This window comes from Carex rostrata, chromosome 23 (assembly GCF_964058835.1).
Source record: "Carex rostrata chromosome 23, lpCarRost1.2, whole genome shotgun sequence".
Taxonomy (NCBI): domain Eukaryota; kingdom Viridiplantae; phylum Streptophyta; class Magnoliopsida; order Poales; family Cyperaceae; genus Carex; species Carex rostrata.
The window spans coordinates 3,772,228-3,790,424 of record NC_135940.1 but is presented as its reverse complement, the minus strand read 5'-3'; the positions used below and the strand labels follow the sequence as shown (position 1 = coordinate 3,790,424).

Below are 18,197 nucleotides of genomic sequence, written 5' to 3'. Positions count from 1 at the left end.
CTCTGAGCAAATGATATATATTGACAATAATCAAATAATTCAATTATTCTCTAAAAAAAAAGTTGACATCATTGAGGCAATCTAACCATATTTCCTTGTGAATAAAATAAATTATTAAGAATCAAGGTCAAGTCATTAATTAGTGTTATCTTTAAACTTATGATATCAAACTGACAAATTAAATCAAAGTTATAAATATATCACTCATAAATATTAAATCAAAGTCCTTATTTACGACATCTCACTCATAAATATATCAAATGTCTTATTTTTTGGCATACACCCTAAACAAAAAAAAATTATTTAAATGAAAAATATTAAGATCTCTAAAAAAAAATAGAGAGAGAGAACCGTCCATCAGAGGGGCGGTCTGGTCTCTAGTGGACCGCCTCTACCCTAGGCGGTTTGCTAGGAGGGTGAGCCGCCCATGGGTCGGGCGGTCAGGGCAGTTTTGAAATGGATTCCCTCATTTCACCGATTCGTACTAAATAACGAGCTAATGAATCTCCTTCTTTTTGCCATTGGATTTCCCAATCGAATTCATTGTAACACTCATAATTATCAACTTTACGAAGATCCCATTGGATTCCAGAAGCTCGTAACATTGGCCCGGATAAACCCCAATTTACTGTTTCTTCTCCACGAATAATGCCCACTCCTTCCACTCGTTCCAAAAAAATGGGATTCCGTGTAATCAGTTTTTGATATTCAACAACTCCTGTTAAGAAATAATCGCAGAAATCAAAACATTTCTCTATCCATCCATAAGGTAGATCAGCAGCTACCTCTCCGATGTGGAAATAATTATGCATCATTCGCATACTTGTGGCGGTTTCGAATAGATTGTATATCAATTCTCTCTCTCTGAAAATATAGAAGAAAGGAGTATGTGCACCGATATCTGCCATAAAAGGTCCAAGCCATAAAAAATGAGAAGCTATACGGCTCAATTCCAGCATAATAACTCGGATATAGCTAGCTCTTTGAGGTACTTGAACATTTTCCAATTTTTCTGGTGCATTTACCGTTATTGCCTCTGTGAACATAGTAGCTAAATAATCCCACTGTGTTACATAAGGTAAATATTGTATAATTGTTCGGTTTTCCGCTATTTTTTCCATTCCTCTGTGTAAATAGCCCAATATGGGTTCACAATCAATAACATCTTCACCATCGAGAGTAAGGATCAGTCGAAGAACACCATGCATTGATGGGTGGTGAGGACCCATATTGACTATCATGAGATCTTTTCTTGTAACCGGTACAGTCATATCTTTTCTTCCTGAATTCATTATTCTATGAATTCCTCAAAGTGATCATCAAAATGAAAAATCGAATACTACTAAAAAAAATTCAAACAATGAAATTAACGAGTTTGTGACTCTCGAATATTCAACTGATCAATTAATTTATTATAACGTACTCGATTTTTCTTTGACAAATAAGCCAGCAACCGTTTACGTTTTCCCAGAATTTTTCGTAGACCCCTTTCCGATAAAAAATCTTTTTTGTGTAATTCTAAATGGGAAGTAAGCCTCTGTATCTTATTGGTGAAACTGAATACTTGAAATTCAACATAACCCTTATTTTCTTCTTGTGGAATAATAGGAGTGAATGAATTTTTGACCATAAAAAACCAAATTTTTCTATCTTTTTTCTTTCTTTTTCTTGGATAATTTTTCCGATCAGGAAAAATCAAAAAATCAGGATAATGCCAGTTAAATTATTTCAATCTAGTATTAGTATACACAAAAAATAAAAAGTTGGATGGATTCATATACTACTTTCTTATTCTATCCAAATCAAATGGAGGATTTGATTTGGATAGAAGGAGATAGATCTCTTCAATCACTCTTTTATCTGCATTTGTAATATTTTATCCACATATTCTCTTATATCAGGTATGATACTATTTTGCTTCTTGTGATTTCATAAATTCTGAAGAATCGTCTGAAGCAGATGCAAGGTTTTTTCTATCTCATAGGGATCAATAGAAACCATATTCTCATCCATAGAATCCCAAGTACCCGCATCAATCAAAGATTCGATTCGATCAAAACTCTCCATTCGTAAATGATATCCACAATGTTGACAAATATATTTGTTTTTTTGCGCATATTGTTTGTAAATGGATGTCTCACAATTTTCACACATAGTCCATAAATGATCGAATGGCGCAAATACATCCTTTGGATCAACTGGCTCCTCTGGTTCCTCTGGCTCCGCTGGCTCCTCTGGCTTAAGATTCTGTTGGTATTCTAAATTTCTATTATCATAAGCACTCTGAGCAATAGAAAATTCCTTTTTTAAATCTTTTATTAAAAAATTGTAACGTTTGTCCTTTTTGTGGATTTTTTTTTTTTTTTGCTTTGTTCTTTTTTTTCGTGGATTTCCAATCTTAAAACTAGAAATGCTTTAATTAAAATAGGATATCCTATCATCAATGCAAAAATTTTGGGATAAACGGGTAGCTTCTGCCTATATTCGTTATTTAGCTTGTTATAGTTATATATATATAAATCGCTGTATGAACATAAAAGAAAAAAATGAATCAAAGAATCATAATTGTCTTTTTGAAAACATGTACGTACTATTACGGAATAGTATAACTTTTTTGACACGCTGCTATTTCTAATAATCCTCTTTAGCTTATTTGATGAAACTGAATACTTGAGAACCCTTATTTTCTTCTTGTGGAATAATAGGAGTGAATGAATTTTTGACCATAAAAAACCAAATTTTTCTATCTTTTTTCTTTCTTTTTCATGCATGATTTTTCCGATCAGGAAAAATCAAAAAATCAGGATAATGCCAGTTAAATTATTTCAATCTAGTATTAGTATACACAAAAAACAAAAAGTTGGATGGATTCATATACTACTTTCTTATTCTATCCAAATCAAATGGAGGATTTGATTTGGATAGAAAAAGAAATTTTTATAATAGATTAATGGTACCAATAATTTATTTTAATTATTGTATACTTTCTTTTAGAAGAAAATTCTTCAAAAGCGTTGTATTCCACCACCACGAAGTTCCCAATTGATATGGGTTGGTGGCGCAATTCATCGCTAAGCCTACACTCGATGATTAGTGGAACAGGCATTGGACTAAAACAGTAAAACTAGATCCGCGCCCACACGATTAGCCTCTTGGAATCTTTGTCGATCATTTCAATGCGATGGACCTTGGCGACAATCCAAGCCCGAAAAATACCGTTAATGGGAATTAACCTGGTATCAAAACCAAATCCATGAAACGGATAAGGACAGATTTTTTCCATAGAAGATACCGAATATTCATCTGCCTGGATTTCGGCATCACTTTCATCAGTGTCGGATGATTCGTCCTCTGAGGATTCTGTGTAATCCTCAGATAAACCTTCTTTTTGCGTTGAATCTTTTGATTCCTCTAATTCTAATTCTGTTGAATTTTTTGAATTTTGATTAGCATCAGAATCAAAAGTAAGGTTTTTTTGTTTACACGAACTGTAACAAACAAAACCTATCAAAACAATAAGAAGTAAACTAATAAGAACAAGAGAAAGAATTAGAGATCTTGTATAATGAAAATTAGTAAGATCCGCGAGAATATTAGTAAGACCCGCCATAATCGAATGTGATTTGAGAGTTCTCTTTTCTAGAAGAGGTGGAATAGAATAAGGGGAATGATAATACGCCTCTAATGCATTGTATGTCCCATAATAAGTTCGGGACTATTCATAATCTGAGCAAAACATAATAAAAAATAGAACAAAATGATTCCATAAATCGAATAGAAAGGAACATACCAATTCTTTTTTCATAAACCTCCTCTATTCTATTTAAATGAAAGATACCGTGGAACGCGAATAATTCACTAAGAACACCTTTGAAAAGATTACGCGGTACAATTGAATCCAATGAGCCCTTTTCCAATAAGTATTCAGCTTCCTGTACACCCTCGGGTACTTCGATCTTCATTACTTCTTCAATCACTCTTTTACCTGCAAATGCAATGGTTGCATCTGGTTCACCAATAATTATATCGCCAAGCATTCCAAAACTGGCTGTGACACCACCTGTTGTAGGTGATGTCAGAAGTGACACCACCTGTTGTAGGTGATGTCAGAAGTGACACTAAAAATAAGTTTTCATGGAATTGAAAATTCAATAAAGTCGAAGATATTTTACCCATCTGCATTAAGCTGAAACTTCCTTCTTGCATACGAGCTCCTCCAGAAGCACAACAAATGATGAGAGGTAAGGATTTTCTCGTAGCATATTGAATTAGACGGGTTATTTTTTCACCCGCTACCGATCCCATACTTCCTCCGATAAACTCAAAATCCATAACCGCAAGTGCTACAGGGATACCGCCGAGTTGACCTATTCCTGTTTGAACAGCGTCAGTCAAACCTGTTTTTCTTTGATAAGAATCGACCTTATCCATGTAAGGTATATCTTCTTCAGATTCTATTGATTCTGTTGATTCCTCTGATTCCTGTGATTCCTTAGATTCTGTTGATTTTATTGATTCCTCTGATTCTTGTGATTCCTTAGATTCTTTTGATTTTATTGATTTTTTTGAATTTTGATTAGCATCTTCATCATAAGCAAGGTTTTTTTTGTTTTCTTCTATTTCTCCTGATGATTCTATTTCTGTGAGAAGAAACAGTTGCTCTATTTAGTTTCGAGTATATTTCTTTCCAATCAATTTGTTGACTTCCTCTTCATCTGAATCGAGTTTATCTTCATTCATTTTATTCAGTTCCTCTAGATCTAGTTCTTCTTCAAGTAATTCTTTCTCGATATTTTTTTGTTTCTCTTTCATTCGCTCTCCACTTGTAATCATCTTTTTGAATTTATCTTGTTTCATCTTAGAAAAATCTTTATTATATCACTTCAGTGATATAATGGACTCTTCTTTTTATGCGTCTAAGACCAGAGTTGTATTCCAATATTACCAGATCCCCCACCAAGGGCTGGATATTCTCACGAAACAGCTCATAAGATAGATAGCATTTCAAAAAAGGTAATCTTGACTTTGTTCATAGGTATAGGTGGGGTCACTAAAAAGATTAAGAGTATCCAAGATCCTATTTTCGTCCTCTTCACGCATATTCACTACGTGATCGATAATACCAAAATTGATAGCTTCACTGGGTGATAAAATGGGCTCACGTTCCATAAAGGAGAGTAGCTCATGTTCCGAGTAGCTTGTGCTTTTGGCACAAACACTTAAAAATTTATCAACCAGTTTGCGTTTATCTCGTAAGTTTTTCAAAATTGACGAATGATTCTGAACAACTAGATCAACGAAGTTCCGAATCTTAAAAGATATCATAGAGTTCGGAAATGCAGCCCGTTTCCCCTGTGTTCCTCCTGCGAGAATAAAAGCGGCTCCTAATCCCACAGGACCTATCAGAGTGGTATATATCGGAACCGGGCTGCATTTCAAAATATTTGAAAGAACTAAAGATTCAGATGCCCCTAACATAGGGCAGTCTATAAAAACTCTAATTGGATCTTTACTTTTTGAATCGTAAAACTCTAGGAGGTCTGGCACTATTAGCTACATTAGCCTTCTAGAGTAAAGCTCGCTGTGTAGAATTATTATTCGCTCACCATAGAGCCTATTATAGACTCGAAGAAAATCATCAGGCAAGGGTCGGAGATGCTGATACCTCCTTTTATTTAAAAAATCCCACTTCATAAGTCCTCCCATTGTATTATAGGTATATGTTCATTTCCATTATGAATACCGATTGTATGGCCAACCATTGAGGGTATAATAGTTGATGCCCGAGACCAAGTGACTATTATTTCTCTCTCCTCCCCCTTTTTGATTTTCTCAAATGTTTCCGATAAATGCTTAGCTACAAATCTTTTCTTTACTACAAACCTTTTTTTGACAATCCTTCTTTTTTCACCTATCACAGCCGATTACTCCTTTTTTTGCATTGAAAAGATTGTCATTCTATGTCCAATAGAATGATCTAAGTATCGAGGTCAGAATCAATAATTCGGAATGGAAAAAAGACAAAATCGTTCCATTACGAGTTTCAATTTATTCATTTTGAATCCTTTCTATCTTCTACTTCTTTTTTTATTTCATTTTTTCCTGGATTCTTGATTTCATTTCGATTTTTCTTCTTCTATCCCATAGGGATATAAAAATATTCGAAATCTTACTATTTAGAATATCAATATCAGAGTTTATTTCAAATTTCTCACTTATCAAAAAAGTTTTTGATTATCTTGAAAATCAGGATTAGAATCAATAGAATCAAAAATCTGCGATAAAAGACTTTGAATTGAAAATCAATACGAAATCTTGATTTCCAATTCAAAAAAATGAATCGAAATACAAAAAAAACCGCTATAGATTAATTCCTTTAGCTCACCATCATTAAAGGACATTAATGTATAGGCTAGAATAAGCCCGTGAATGAGCTTAGCATATTGCTCAATTTGGTTTTCGAAATGAATATTTCGAAATTTGAACATTTTGAAAATGTATCCTATAAAATAGAGAAAAATCTCTATTACAAATTTATAGAACACATAGAAAAAAATGTACAATTCAAAATTGTTCGTGAAATAATCAAATTCCACGATATAAAATCGTGGTTCAAACCAAAATGAGCAAAACATAATAAAAAATAGAACAAAATGATTCCATAAACTGAATAGAAACGCACATAGTAATTGTAATTCTTTTTTCATTTTTTCCTCCTTTTTTCAGAAAAAGAATATTTTACTCATGTCTTGAGATTTTGTAATATTTCATCTATGGATTCTCTTATACCTGGTATAGTACTATATTGATGAAAAGATTTTTCTTATTTTTCTTTCAATTGAAATGTAGCATGTGTTATACGTGTTCCTTTTATTTCTGCAAGTAGAACTCTTCGTATGGTAGTACCTAATATATTAGTCTAACCTTCCTTAAGCGACGATATCATGAAACGACCGTAATGTAAACTACAACTGTGGCGGATAAAGGAAACAGATTTCCGTTCATGTTTCTTGGTCATAGGTTCGATTGCACTTTTTTAAGTATTTCGAAAAAAAGAAAAGTTTCATGATTGTATGGCTCAGGAATAGTAGATGCCTGAGCCCAGTGAGTATAGTATTATTTCTCTTTTTGATTTTCTCAAATGTTTCCGATAAATGATTAGCTACTAACGTTCTTTAATTTATATTCTTTTTTTATTTCTTTATTCTTTTTTTTTATTTCTTCTAATAAAGAAAAAGAGTAATAAATCGCGGAGAGTTGAAGATGGAATTCTCGTCTGTTTTTTTCAGGAATTAATGTGTCTATTTCTTCAAAATATATGAGATCTTTAAGGGTCTTTAATCCGGCTTCCGTAAGAAGCCTGTAGACATTCCATCCAAAAAATTCCGATACTTTTAACGTATCGAATTGAAAAATACGGGTCATTTGCTTTAAACGGGTGATTTTATCAATGTGAGTAATTTTAATGGAGTGTTCAATGGAGTGTTCGACCATCGATCTTTTTCCATAATCTGTTTTGTTCATAGCATCTCTCACGCTTAAAATATGTAGATGATTGTATATTGCGTGGAAACCAAAATCGAACAAACCAATATCTATTCCAGAAAACCTGAAGAATTCATATAAATTATGATAATATATAAAGTCCTCAATAGTTTCTATAGATTGGTTTTTCAGAATAACGGATATGCTCCGTGGAAAAAATGGACTCACAGTCTCTCCGATTCTATTTAACCGCAATTGCAAAATTTGAATTTCCGCTATTTTATCTAATATAGTCCAAAATTTCAAATTGTATGTGCTTTTCGAGAAGATAGGGAGATGCATGTGACCTAGTATGTCGTCGAAATTCCTGGTACCAACTACCAAAATATTGATTAATGTGGGCCAAAACAAACCTTGGATTCGGTAAGGAGCAAAATCCTCCGTCTCCAAAGTTTTTAAGTCAATTATCAGTTTAATTAGTACCGGCTGATAGATAAGACAGTTTCGTTTTTTTTTTCATTTTATTTATTAATTTTTATAAAATATGTTTGGGTTTATATAATATATTAACCATGAAAAAGAAATAAAAAATTTCTTTTTACAATTATAATATAAGATTAGAAAAACTCTTTGTCAATAGTTTTCATATATTTTACAATTATAATATAAGATTTGAAAAACTCTTTGTCAATAGTTTTCATATATTATTCATATATTGATGATATGGAAATATCATCTTGCATATATATTATAGTATAATATAAAAATATTGATGATATGAGAATACTATCTTGCATATATAAAATGAGACGACACTACGACGAAGTTCCGAGAGTTACGAAGTAAGCTTGGGACTTCTATTGTTTATTGGTTGAGAACAAAAGTTGAACTCTAAGAGGTAGAATCTGCGGTTGTTCCTCAGTAGCTCAGTGGTAGAGCGGTCGGCTGTTAACTGATTGGTCGTAGGTTCGAATCCTACTTGGGGAGATTGGATTAGTTCTTAATGAAAGAATAAAGAATTTCATTAAATAAAGGCTTTGCCTTAGCAGGAGGTAACCCCTTCCCCATCTTTGTTTCTATTGCAAAAGAGCTTCTTTTATCAAATTCTGTACTATACCCATAGAACTCTGCGTTCGCTATCTCGATCATGACTTTCTTACCCCCATAGGAAAAGTCAAGAGCCTTTCATTTTAAGGCTTTGGGCGAGGAGGGACTCGAACCCCCGACACCGTGGTTCGTAGCCACGTGCTCTAGTCCTTCTGAGCTACAGGCCCCACCCCGTCTCCACTGGATCTGTTCCCGTGAGCACCCTTCCTTAGCCATTTGATTTCGGGTTAAGGTTAAGAAGAAGGGAAAGCGCCTTTCTTCTAGATCTTATAGAATAGAAAGAAAGGCGCGTTCCAAGGTGTAAAGTGGAAGAGATAAATCCATGGTTGGCCAGAGGGAAACTTCGAAGCGCCGCTCGTCGATTTCCCTCTTAATGTAGCCGACAAAATAACCTTTTACCATATGAGTTGCGTCCTCCTATACTATATAGGTAAATTCTGATTCTATGTTAAATAGAATCAGTTCAATAGAATAATCGAATGTGATTTGAGAGTTCTCTTTTCTAGAAGAGGTGAAATAGAATAAGGGGAATGATCATACGCCTCTAATGCATTGTATGTCCCATAATAAGTTCGGGACTATTCATAATATGAGCAAAACATAATAAAAAATAGAACAAAATGATTCCATAAATCGAATAGAAAGGAACATACCAATTCTTTTTTCATAAACCTCCTCTATTCTATTTAAATGAAAGATACCGTGGAACGCGAATAATTCACTAAGAACACCTTTGAAAAGATTACGCGGTACAATTGAATCCAATGAGCCCTTTTTCAATAAGTATTCAGCTTCCTGTACACCCTCGGGTACTATTTGAAAAAAATCTTTTTTTAGGGTATTAATAAAAATGGCCCTTCGTTATGACTTAAAAAACTGAAATATAAATTATTATTTACGGCCTGTGAATCATTACAATTTTGTTAATATTGAATATTTTACGGAAATAATTTCACTAATTGATTTTTTTTTTACTTTCGTAATGTTATGAATAAAAAAATCGGCATGGTTATGATATTTAGTGGGAAAGAATGGGATATCCTTTAAAGAAGACCTTTTGTATTATTATTGTAGTTTAGTTTGTTACACCTGATGCAAAATATATTCTTCCAAGAGAAGAATAGCAAGGTTTTTATTATATACTAAAATCCTAGTCATTGCATGCCTTTGACATACTTTTTAACTTATTTTATTGACATTTTATGTTCAGAATATATGAAATATTTTATATCATTAATTTTATCAAACAAAAAGGTTAGTCTTCCCTTGAATAAAATATTTAAGCAGTAAAATTAGAAAAAGTATTGTCCTGCAAAGATATTTTGTTTAATTGAAGAAAACAATATGTACTATACAACATTAAAAATAATTAATTTTACAAACTTTTTGTATAATTTATAACTTATAATGAGCGAGGCTATTGGATGGGTTTGTACTATGATCAATGCTTTTGTTTTGAAAGTTCAAATAATCTATCTCAATCATTTGACATAATTTCCACAAGTCAGTATGACTAAATTTTACACTTTTAAAATTTAGTTACTATTTTTTTAGGTGGATAAAAAATCGCTACTTTCGAATGATCTAGAATTCTTAAACCAAGTAAATTTTTTATTTATCTAAAAAAATATAATCATATATAAGACAAAAAATATTTTTTGTTGAAAATCTATATATAAGAGAAACGATGATTAATTTTTAAGCGTAAGAAAAACATCTTAAAATTTGAAAAAAGAAAATGAAATAAACTGTCACATAATCCTGAGAAAAATAAGGTTGGTGGCATTTATTCCCTAATAAAGTAATATGGAGATATATTATTTTATATATATTTATTCGTTGTGCAGCATTATTAGTAATTACAAGATTCTTAACCACCACGTGGGAAATATATAGTTTATAGAAATAAAGAGAGAGAAAGAGGGAGAGAGTCAAGTCTTCTTCTTTTTTTATCACGGGAGAGAGTCAGTCATTGCATGCCTTTGACATACTTTTTAACTTATTTTATTGACATTTTATGTTCAGAATATTTGAAATATTTTATATCATTAATTTTATCAAACAAAAAGGTTAGTCTTCCCTTGAATAAAATATTTAAGCAGTAAAATTAGAAAAAGTATTGTCCTGCAAAGATAGTTTGTTTAATTGAAGAAAACAATATGTACTATATAACATTAAAAATAATTAATTTTACAAACTTTTTTTATAATTTATAACTTATAATGAGTGAGGCTATTGGATGGATTTGTACTATGATCAATGCTTTTGTTTTGAAAGTTCAAATAATCTATCTCAATCATTTGACATAATTTCCACAAGAAAAGTAAGTATGACTAAATTTTACATTTTTAAAATTTAGTTACTATTTTTTTAGCTGGATAAAAAATCGCTACTTTCGAATGATCTAGAATTCTTAAATCAAGTAAATTTTTTATTTATCTAAAAAAATATAATCATATATAAGAGAAAAAATATTTTTTGTTGAAAATCTATATATAAGAGAAACGATGATTAATTTTTAAGCGTAAGAAAAACATCTTAAAATTTGAAAAAAGAAAATGAAATAAACTGTCACATAATCCTGAAAATAACAAGGTTGGTGGCGTCTATTCCCTAATAAAGTAATAAGGGAATATATTATTTTATATATATTTATTCGTTGTGCAGCATTATTAGTAATTACCAGATTCTTAACCACCACGTGGGAAATATATAGTTTATAGAAATAAAGAGAGAGAAAGAGGGAGAGAGTCAGTCTTTTTTTTTTATCACGGGAGAGAGTCAGTCAGCACTCAGCAGCCCTTAGCCATTGCCATGTTTTAGAGAGAGAGGGGGGAATGGAGATTTCATCATGTCTTCTGGTTATTCTTCTACTAGTATTTCTAGTGTCGGTGACAAAAGCTCAAGTACCAGGTGCATCATCATTTATTACCTCAGAAATCTATATTTTGTTGAATAATTTTTCTTTTTGGGACATCTCTTATTTCCAAAACAGGAAGATCTCAACTCTGCACCTGTTTCTAGTGCCAATTAATTCCTTAAAGATACCTTTCTCAAATTATTCTCATATTCTCTTCTGTTGTCCAATTGCCTTTGCTTTTTTTCAAGCTCCATTTTAGTCATCCTTTCAATGTATTTCTTTTAGTTTTATTCTGTACATATACAATCTTAAATTCTTAATTAATTTATTTGTTGAATTTTGCAATTAAATTAAGCAAATCATCTTTTCTTAATAAACTCCTTTGTGAGTTAATCAGATAAATATTCACATAAAAGTACATAAAAGAACATACACTGGATGCTCTGCTCTATTTTGGTGATTTTGCACTTTATGGTGATGATATAAATATTACAAGTGTAGGTTTTGTGAATATTGATTGTGGTGGAAGCAGGGCACACACCGACGATATCGGCCTCCAATGGATTCCTGATACCAACTACCCGTTCGGGCAACGTGCCAACACTTCTTCACCGGTAAACAACAACAAAACACAGTACAACACGTTGCGTTCCTTTCCGAACGATGACAGAAAATACTGCTACACACTAAATGTAACAACACGCCTCCGGTACCTTGTCAGAGCAACCTTCCTTTATGGCAACTTTGATGGCACCAGCGTGTACCCAAAATTTGTCATTTCTTTAGACGCGACATATTGGGACACGATTGTGATTGATGATGCCACCACACCAGTGGTGAGTGAGATGGTGCTGTTGGCACCGTCTCCGTCGCTCAGTGTTTGTTTGTACAACGTTTCGTCGGGTGTGCGGTTTATATCGATGATTGAGCTTAGGCAATTCAATGGATCTATGTATAATACCATGTTTGAGGATCAGTACTTTATGTTCATGGCTGGTAGAGTAAACTTTGGGGCGCTTAGTAATGCATCAATAAGGTAACATTTTTATGTACTTGTTAATTAAGAACTGGCTGCTTCAGTACACTTTATAGGGGATGAACTTTGTAGAACAGTCGATGGCTTAATCATTAATTGTGTGTGTGTGTGTGTGGGTGGGTGGGTTGGGGGGGTATTTCATGTATATCCCTCAAAAACCTCGAAATTACATATTCCCCCTCTAAAATTCATAATGTCATATATACCCTTCTAAATTTAAAAAACTAACAAATTTATACCCAATTTATTAACTTTTATATTAAAACTCATCTTAAATTTCTAAAATACCCATTTACACTATCAAAAAAATAAAAAATGTGTACCTTGTTTAAGAGAAATATTTGGTCTTCTAATTGGTCGGTTTTTAGAATAAATGGTTCGTTTTCTTACATGTGATGTACACACAAACATATGTCTAAATGTCACTGTGTATGTAACAAGCAGAGAAATTAACTATTTGTGCAATGTCCTGTATTATCTGATAATAATTTATGCTTCTTTTTTTCTTTAGGTACCCTGACGACCCATTTGACAGGATCTGGGAATCTGATGCCATTAAAAGACCGAATTACCTAGTCGGTGTGGCAGCTGGTACGGATAAAGTTTCAACCACAAAACCAATATATGTTGATCACGGTGAGTTCCCCCCAGTGAAGGTCATGCAAACTGCGGTAGTGGGAAATAACGGGACGTTAACATACCGCATGAACCTAGATAACTTTCCAGGAAATGCATGGGCATTTACATACATGGCAGAGATTGAAAACTTGGGCCCAAATGAAACAAGACAATTTAAGGTTGTACTTCCATATGGCCCACCTGTCAATGAAGCCGTCGTGAATGTGCAGGAAAATGCAAACGGGAACTACCGGCTTTACGAGCCGGGGTTTCGGAATGTCTCCTTGCCTTACATTGCATCTCTCTTGTTTCAACAAACCAATGATTCGACACGGGGTCCAATTCTTAATGCGTTTGAAATTTTGAAGTATGTGCTGATCAATTTTGGATCTCTCGATGGTACGATATGGTACTCTTTTCATTGAGCTGAAAAGCTCCAACAGATATTTAGTTTCAAATTTTCCTGACAGTTTCTCTTTTTGAGTCTCAGCAACTGCAATGTCTAGTTTAGTAGCAAGCTACCCACAAGCTTTGTGGGCCCAAGAAGGTGGCGACCCGTGTTTACCCGCTCCATGGTCTTGGGTTCAATGCAGTTCTAATAGCCAACCCAAAATAATTTTAACGTATGATATCTTTTGTTATGAATCTTATTCTTTTCCAAATCCGACCATGGGGAGTGGCGCATATGATCTTTGTTTTAATGACTAATTTCCAAACTAACCCTCTTGTTTTACAATTTTCTATTTCCAAATTTAAAACAGAGATCTGTCTGGGAAGAATTTAACTGGAAATATTCCTCCGGAACTGACAAGCTTATCAGGCTTGGTTGAACTGTAAGACTGAAACATTTATTCTCCCTTTTTTATTCCTGTTTTTCTCCAAGTAAACATGTATGCTTAGTTATTTATATCTTTGTCTTTTGCAACAGATTGTAAAAAATTCCTTTTTATCTTTGTTATGTTTTTAGTTATTATAAGAAACTTTATTTAGTCCTTTCTCATGTCAGAGAATTACATATTTGGAACTAAATATTTATGCGCTTCAATTTTAAAATCTGCCTCGATGTATTTCTTTTTATTTTTCAGCTCACTGGATTTGAACTTTTAATGCAGATACCTTGATAACAATTCACTTACCGGTTCAATACCTGACTTCAGTGGGTGCCCAAATTTACAAATTATGTAAGAGAACAGTCATTTCAAACTTTGTTTGCAAATAAGATCATAATGGCATCTTATACTAATTTATATATACATATATTTTGTTCTCTGTTACAGTCACCTTGAAAATAATAAGCTTACTGGTTCACTGCCTTCATCTTTGGCCAACCTCCCAAATCTAAAGGAAGTGTAAGTGACTAAGTTCTCTTACTAATTAGCAACTTCAATTACTCTTCTATAACTTCTATTATGTTGCAATAGAAGGAAGTAATTAATATCTTTACTCAATACCCTTTTGTGTTTAATAAGAAAAGAACAATCTGAAAAATTAAGCAATTGAATTAATGTTTTCTCCAATAACTGGGTTGTCAAAAGGGAAGGAACAAAAAAAAAAATGAGGAAGAAGACTTTTGCTACCAATAATTAATGTTTTTAAAATAATAATTTATCCATTTTGAAATTATTTTAGCACCTTTTAAAATAGTTGTGTACAATCTCATAATACATAAACATTTGCAGGTATGTACAGAACAACAATTTGTCTGGAGTAATACCAAAGGGACTTCTTAGGAAAAATGTTGTTTTCAAGTATGCACTTCCTTTTTATTACTTGTTCATTTTGTTTTTGGTTATTTTGTTTTACCAGGAGGAGGAAAAGGAAATAAAGGAAATATGCACCTAATATTGCTAACATTTGTACTTCTCATTTATTGAATAGCTATACAGGAAACCCGGGTCTCCATCCAAGCAAGGCAAAGAGAAATTTTGTTATTATCTTCTCTATTGTTGGTGCTGTATTGCTGCTACTTTTACTTCTCGCAGCATGCTATTTGTGTAAATACAAGAAAAAGGGGAGGAAAAAAGGTATCATTTTATAGACAATGCAAAGTTCCTTTTGTTGTTTCTAGTGCTTGCTTCCAATTTTATTGTTAAATTAAAGAGAGTTAAGTCTCCAAGTCATCCTGATTATATTTATTCTTAATTAGGGTTCTTTGTAAGATTTAGTGTTATATAAATATTTTTCCTTAACTTTATATATCTTAACACTTAAGAGTTTTTTTTTAAACTCAAATGCTTCTGTTATTTAATTCATTTCAGGTAAAACTGGGCGTTTGCCGATTTCCCAGTTAAATTTACTGAGTGATTTAGATAGTGAACCAGCCCATAGATTTGAGTTGTCAGAAATTGAGGATGCAACTGATGATTTTGAGAAGATAATAGGAAAGGGTGGTTTCGGCTCGGTTTATTATGGAAAACTAAATGATGGCACTGAGATTGCAGTCAAGGTTCACAATACTGAGTCCAATCAAGGGATTCGTGAGTTCATAAATGAGGTATGTATATGTTTGAGATTGGATACCAGTTTGATTTTAACAAATACTGGTACAATGATTTTGGTAAACTGCATGGTATGGTTTAATGATATATATGAAGTAACCTTTACATTGGTATTGGATCTGATTGTCACGCAATTTTGAAACAAAAAACTTACAAGCCCAGTAAAAAGAAAAAAAAAATAGTTTAGTAATTATTAATATTTATGTCTAGGTAATGGCCAGCACAGGGTTCATCTCTCTTTTATATGATTAATAGACAGCATTACATAACTCTAATATCTGGCATGCTCTGTCTTACTCTCACTCTTAAGGTAACTTTGCTGTCAAGGATACATCATAAGAACCTGGTGAAATTTTTAGGATATAGTCAACAAGATGACAGTAATATACTTGTTTATGAATTCATGCACGAGGGAACCTTATCTGAGCACCTGCGTGGTACGTCACGTATATCATATCGATATTTTACATTTCATCCATAAATAAATACGTTTTTATAGATTATCATTCTTTTTGTTTTGATAAAATATATAATGAAAAATATTATCAGGTCCTCCAGAGAAGAAGATCTCTAGTTGGGTCAGACGAATGGAGATAGCTGAAGATGCGGCAAAAGGTTTGGTTCTCCAATTAAGTTGTTACTTTGGTGAAAATTAATTTATAACAGAAAAATAAATATTTTCATTCTCTTTGGCAATGATCTTCGATCTAGTGGCTAAAACAATACCTTTTTGTTAAAATTCGCAAGATTGAAATTCAGTTTGAAGATCTCTTGTGAATATTTAAAGTTGAAAGGCTTGATCTTTATCTTAACCTCAAATAAAAATACACACTTTAAGAAATTATGCTTTTATTTATACTTTTACATCCTTTGTAGTATTTTTTTTTTTTCTTAATTCAGGTATAGAGTACCTTCACACTGGTTGCTCGCCAGAAATTATACACAGAGATTTAAAGAGCAGCAATATATTATTAGACAAGAACATGAGAGCTAAGGTTTCTGATTTGGGTCTATCTAAACTCATGGCCGATGGTACCTATGTTTCAAGCATGATTAAAGGAACATTTGGATATATGGACCCTGAGTAAGCTTAATTAACTATCTAGTTACTTTCCACCATATAAATTTATTTGTCAGTTGAATTTTCAAATATCCATTAATGCTAAATTGTATGCTTTGAAAATGGATAGGTACTATGCTACTCAACAATTCACTGTGAAGACCGATATATTTAGTTTCGGGATTATTCTTCTTGAATTGATTTCGGGTTGTGGTCCCATATCCAGGGAGGATTTTGGTGATGATTTCCAGTATATAGCTGAATGGGTTAGTTTCTTTTATACCATTGACAACTGTCAATTATTTCCTCCTTAATTCTAGTTCTTTGGACCAATAAAATTGTTTCATAATACCAAATTTATTTTTTGTTAAATTTGTAATTAAGCAATTTCCTACCAGCAACTTTGCATAGTAATGAAATTCCTCCTTTTACTTGTTAACCAATAACCTTTTACAGAAACTACTGAATAATCCTTGGGTTCTGTACAAAAATAATATTATCAAGGTACACACTGTTATGTACCATGATCATCAAACCTAGGTCCCTTGAATAGTAAAATTCAAAATTACAAAAATAACTTGTGCTAATTGGAAAGCACTTTTTTGTCAGGCAAAAGATAATGTAGAAAACGGCAACATACACGCCATTATAGATAAGTCCCTAGAACCTACCTATGATATACAATCGATATGGAAAATCACAGAAGTTGCATTGATGTGTGTAAAACAAAGAGGAATGGAGAGGCCGTCGATTTCAGAAGTCTTGAAGGAGATCCAGGAGGCTATTCTAATCGAGCAAAAGACAGCAACGAGCAGAGTTGAATCAATTGATGTATTTGGAAGAAGTGCCTCACAAACTTCTTCGAAATTCGACATATCCAACTCTTCCTTATATACTGAATCATTTGTACAGCCTAGCCTTAGGTAGGTCTGAAATTATCAAGCTTTGCAACCTGGATACATGTGAAATTGTACCCGAAATTTCGTTTCATGTAAAGATTGCTTTTATTTTTTTTTTATACATAGTTTAAAATTTTAATTATTGCACTGAGCATAGTTAATGAAACATCAACTGTGTAATTCAGTTTTAATATATGTATTTTTTTTTTCTGATTTCTTGGCTTTTCTTACAAGTATGACTCAGGTTTCAATGCAACAATAAAAATAATTGCAACTATCAAAACAGCTACTTTTTGCTGTAATTTTTTTTTCAGAACTCAGTTAATGAAATATCAACTAAGTAGATTCATTTTATGTATGTTATTTTTTCTGATTCATTGACTTTTCTTGTTAGTATGACTCAGATTTCAATGCAATGATAAAAATAATTACCACAATTAAAAAGCTACTACTTGCCGTAATTTTGTCCAAAATACACTTTGCTGTGTATAAGGCCAGCAAGGCCCGGCCCAAACCAAGCTTCGCAAATTCTCTCGTGTTTGGGCCTACTATTTCACGCATAAAGCTTATAATGTTAAAATTACTATTCATTTTTTTTTTTTTTTTTTGCAAGTTCACAGCTTCGTTACAGCCA

General features: G+C 32.6%; 2 protein-coding genes and 1 non-coding gene across 3 annotated transcripts; 2 read left to right on the top strand and 1 right to left on the bottom strand.

Annotated features, from left to right (window-relative positions):
- Nucleotides 1-440: 440 nt before the first annotated feature.
- On the bottom strand, nt 441-4,056 carry LOC144575193 (NAD(P)H-quinone oxidoreductase subunit H, chloroplastic). Its single transcript, XM_078325308.1, has 2 exons — nt 3,986-4,056; nt 441-1,860 (listed from the first exon to the last, which is right to left on the bottom strand). Exon 2 carries the CDS (start codon nt 1,290-1,292, stop codon nt 441-443), a length of 852 nt encoding a protein of 283 aa, XP_078181434.1. The 5' UTR covers nt 1,293-1,860; nt 3,986-4,056.
- Nucleotides 4,057-8,400: 4,344 nt separating this feature from the next.
- TRNAN-GUU (transfer RNA asparagine (anticodon GUU)) lies at nt 8,401-8,472 on the top strand. The gene has a single exon. It is a non-coding gene; the product is annotated as a tRNA-Asn (tRNA).
- Nucleotides 8,473-11,369: 2,897 nt separating this feature from the next.
- On the top strand, nt 11,370-17,846 carry LOC144574842 (putative LRR receptor-like serine/threonine-protein kinase At1g67720). Its single transcript, XM_078324921.1, has 15 exons — nt 11,370-11,505; nt 11,954-12,488; nt 13,000-13,505; nt 13,597-13,729; nt 13,868-13,939; nt 14,219-14,287; nt 14,384-14,455; nt 14,786-14,854; nt 14,985-15,130; nt 15,365-15,600; nt 15,915-16,041; nt 16,154-16,219; nt 16,505-16,688; nt 16,795-16,930; nt 17,274-17,846. Exons 1-15 carry the CDS (start codon nt 11,430-11,432, stop codon nt 17,589-17,591), a joined length of 2,745 nt encoding a protein of 914 aa, XP_078181047.1. The 5' UTR covers nt 11,370-11,429; the 3' UTR covers nt 17,592-17,846.
- Nucleotides 17,847-18,197: the final 351 nt, after the last annotated feature.

Bases quoted from the DNA above. Each gene is read 5' to 3' on its own strand.
- LOC144575193 (XM_078325308.1), bottom strand. From the start codon at position 1,292: ATGAATTCAGGAAGAAAAGATATGACTGTACCGGTTACAAGAAAAGAT.
- LOC144574842 (XM_078324921.1), top strand. From the start codon at position 11,430: ATGGAGATTTCATCATGTCTTCTGGTTATTCTTCTACTAGTATTTCTA. The intron at 13,506-13,596 runs GTACGATATGGT...TTTGAGTCTCAG, and splicing joins CAATTTTGGATCTCTCGATG to CAACTGCAATGTCTAGTTTA. The intron at 14,456-14,785 runs GTAAGTGACTAA...AAACATTTGCAG, and splicing joins CTCCCAAATCTAAAGGAAGT to GTATGTACAGAACAACAATT.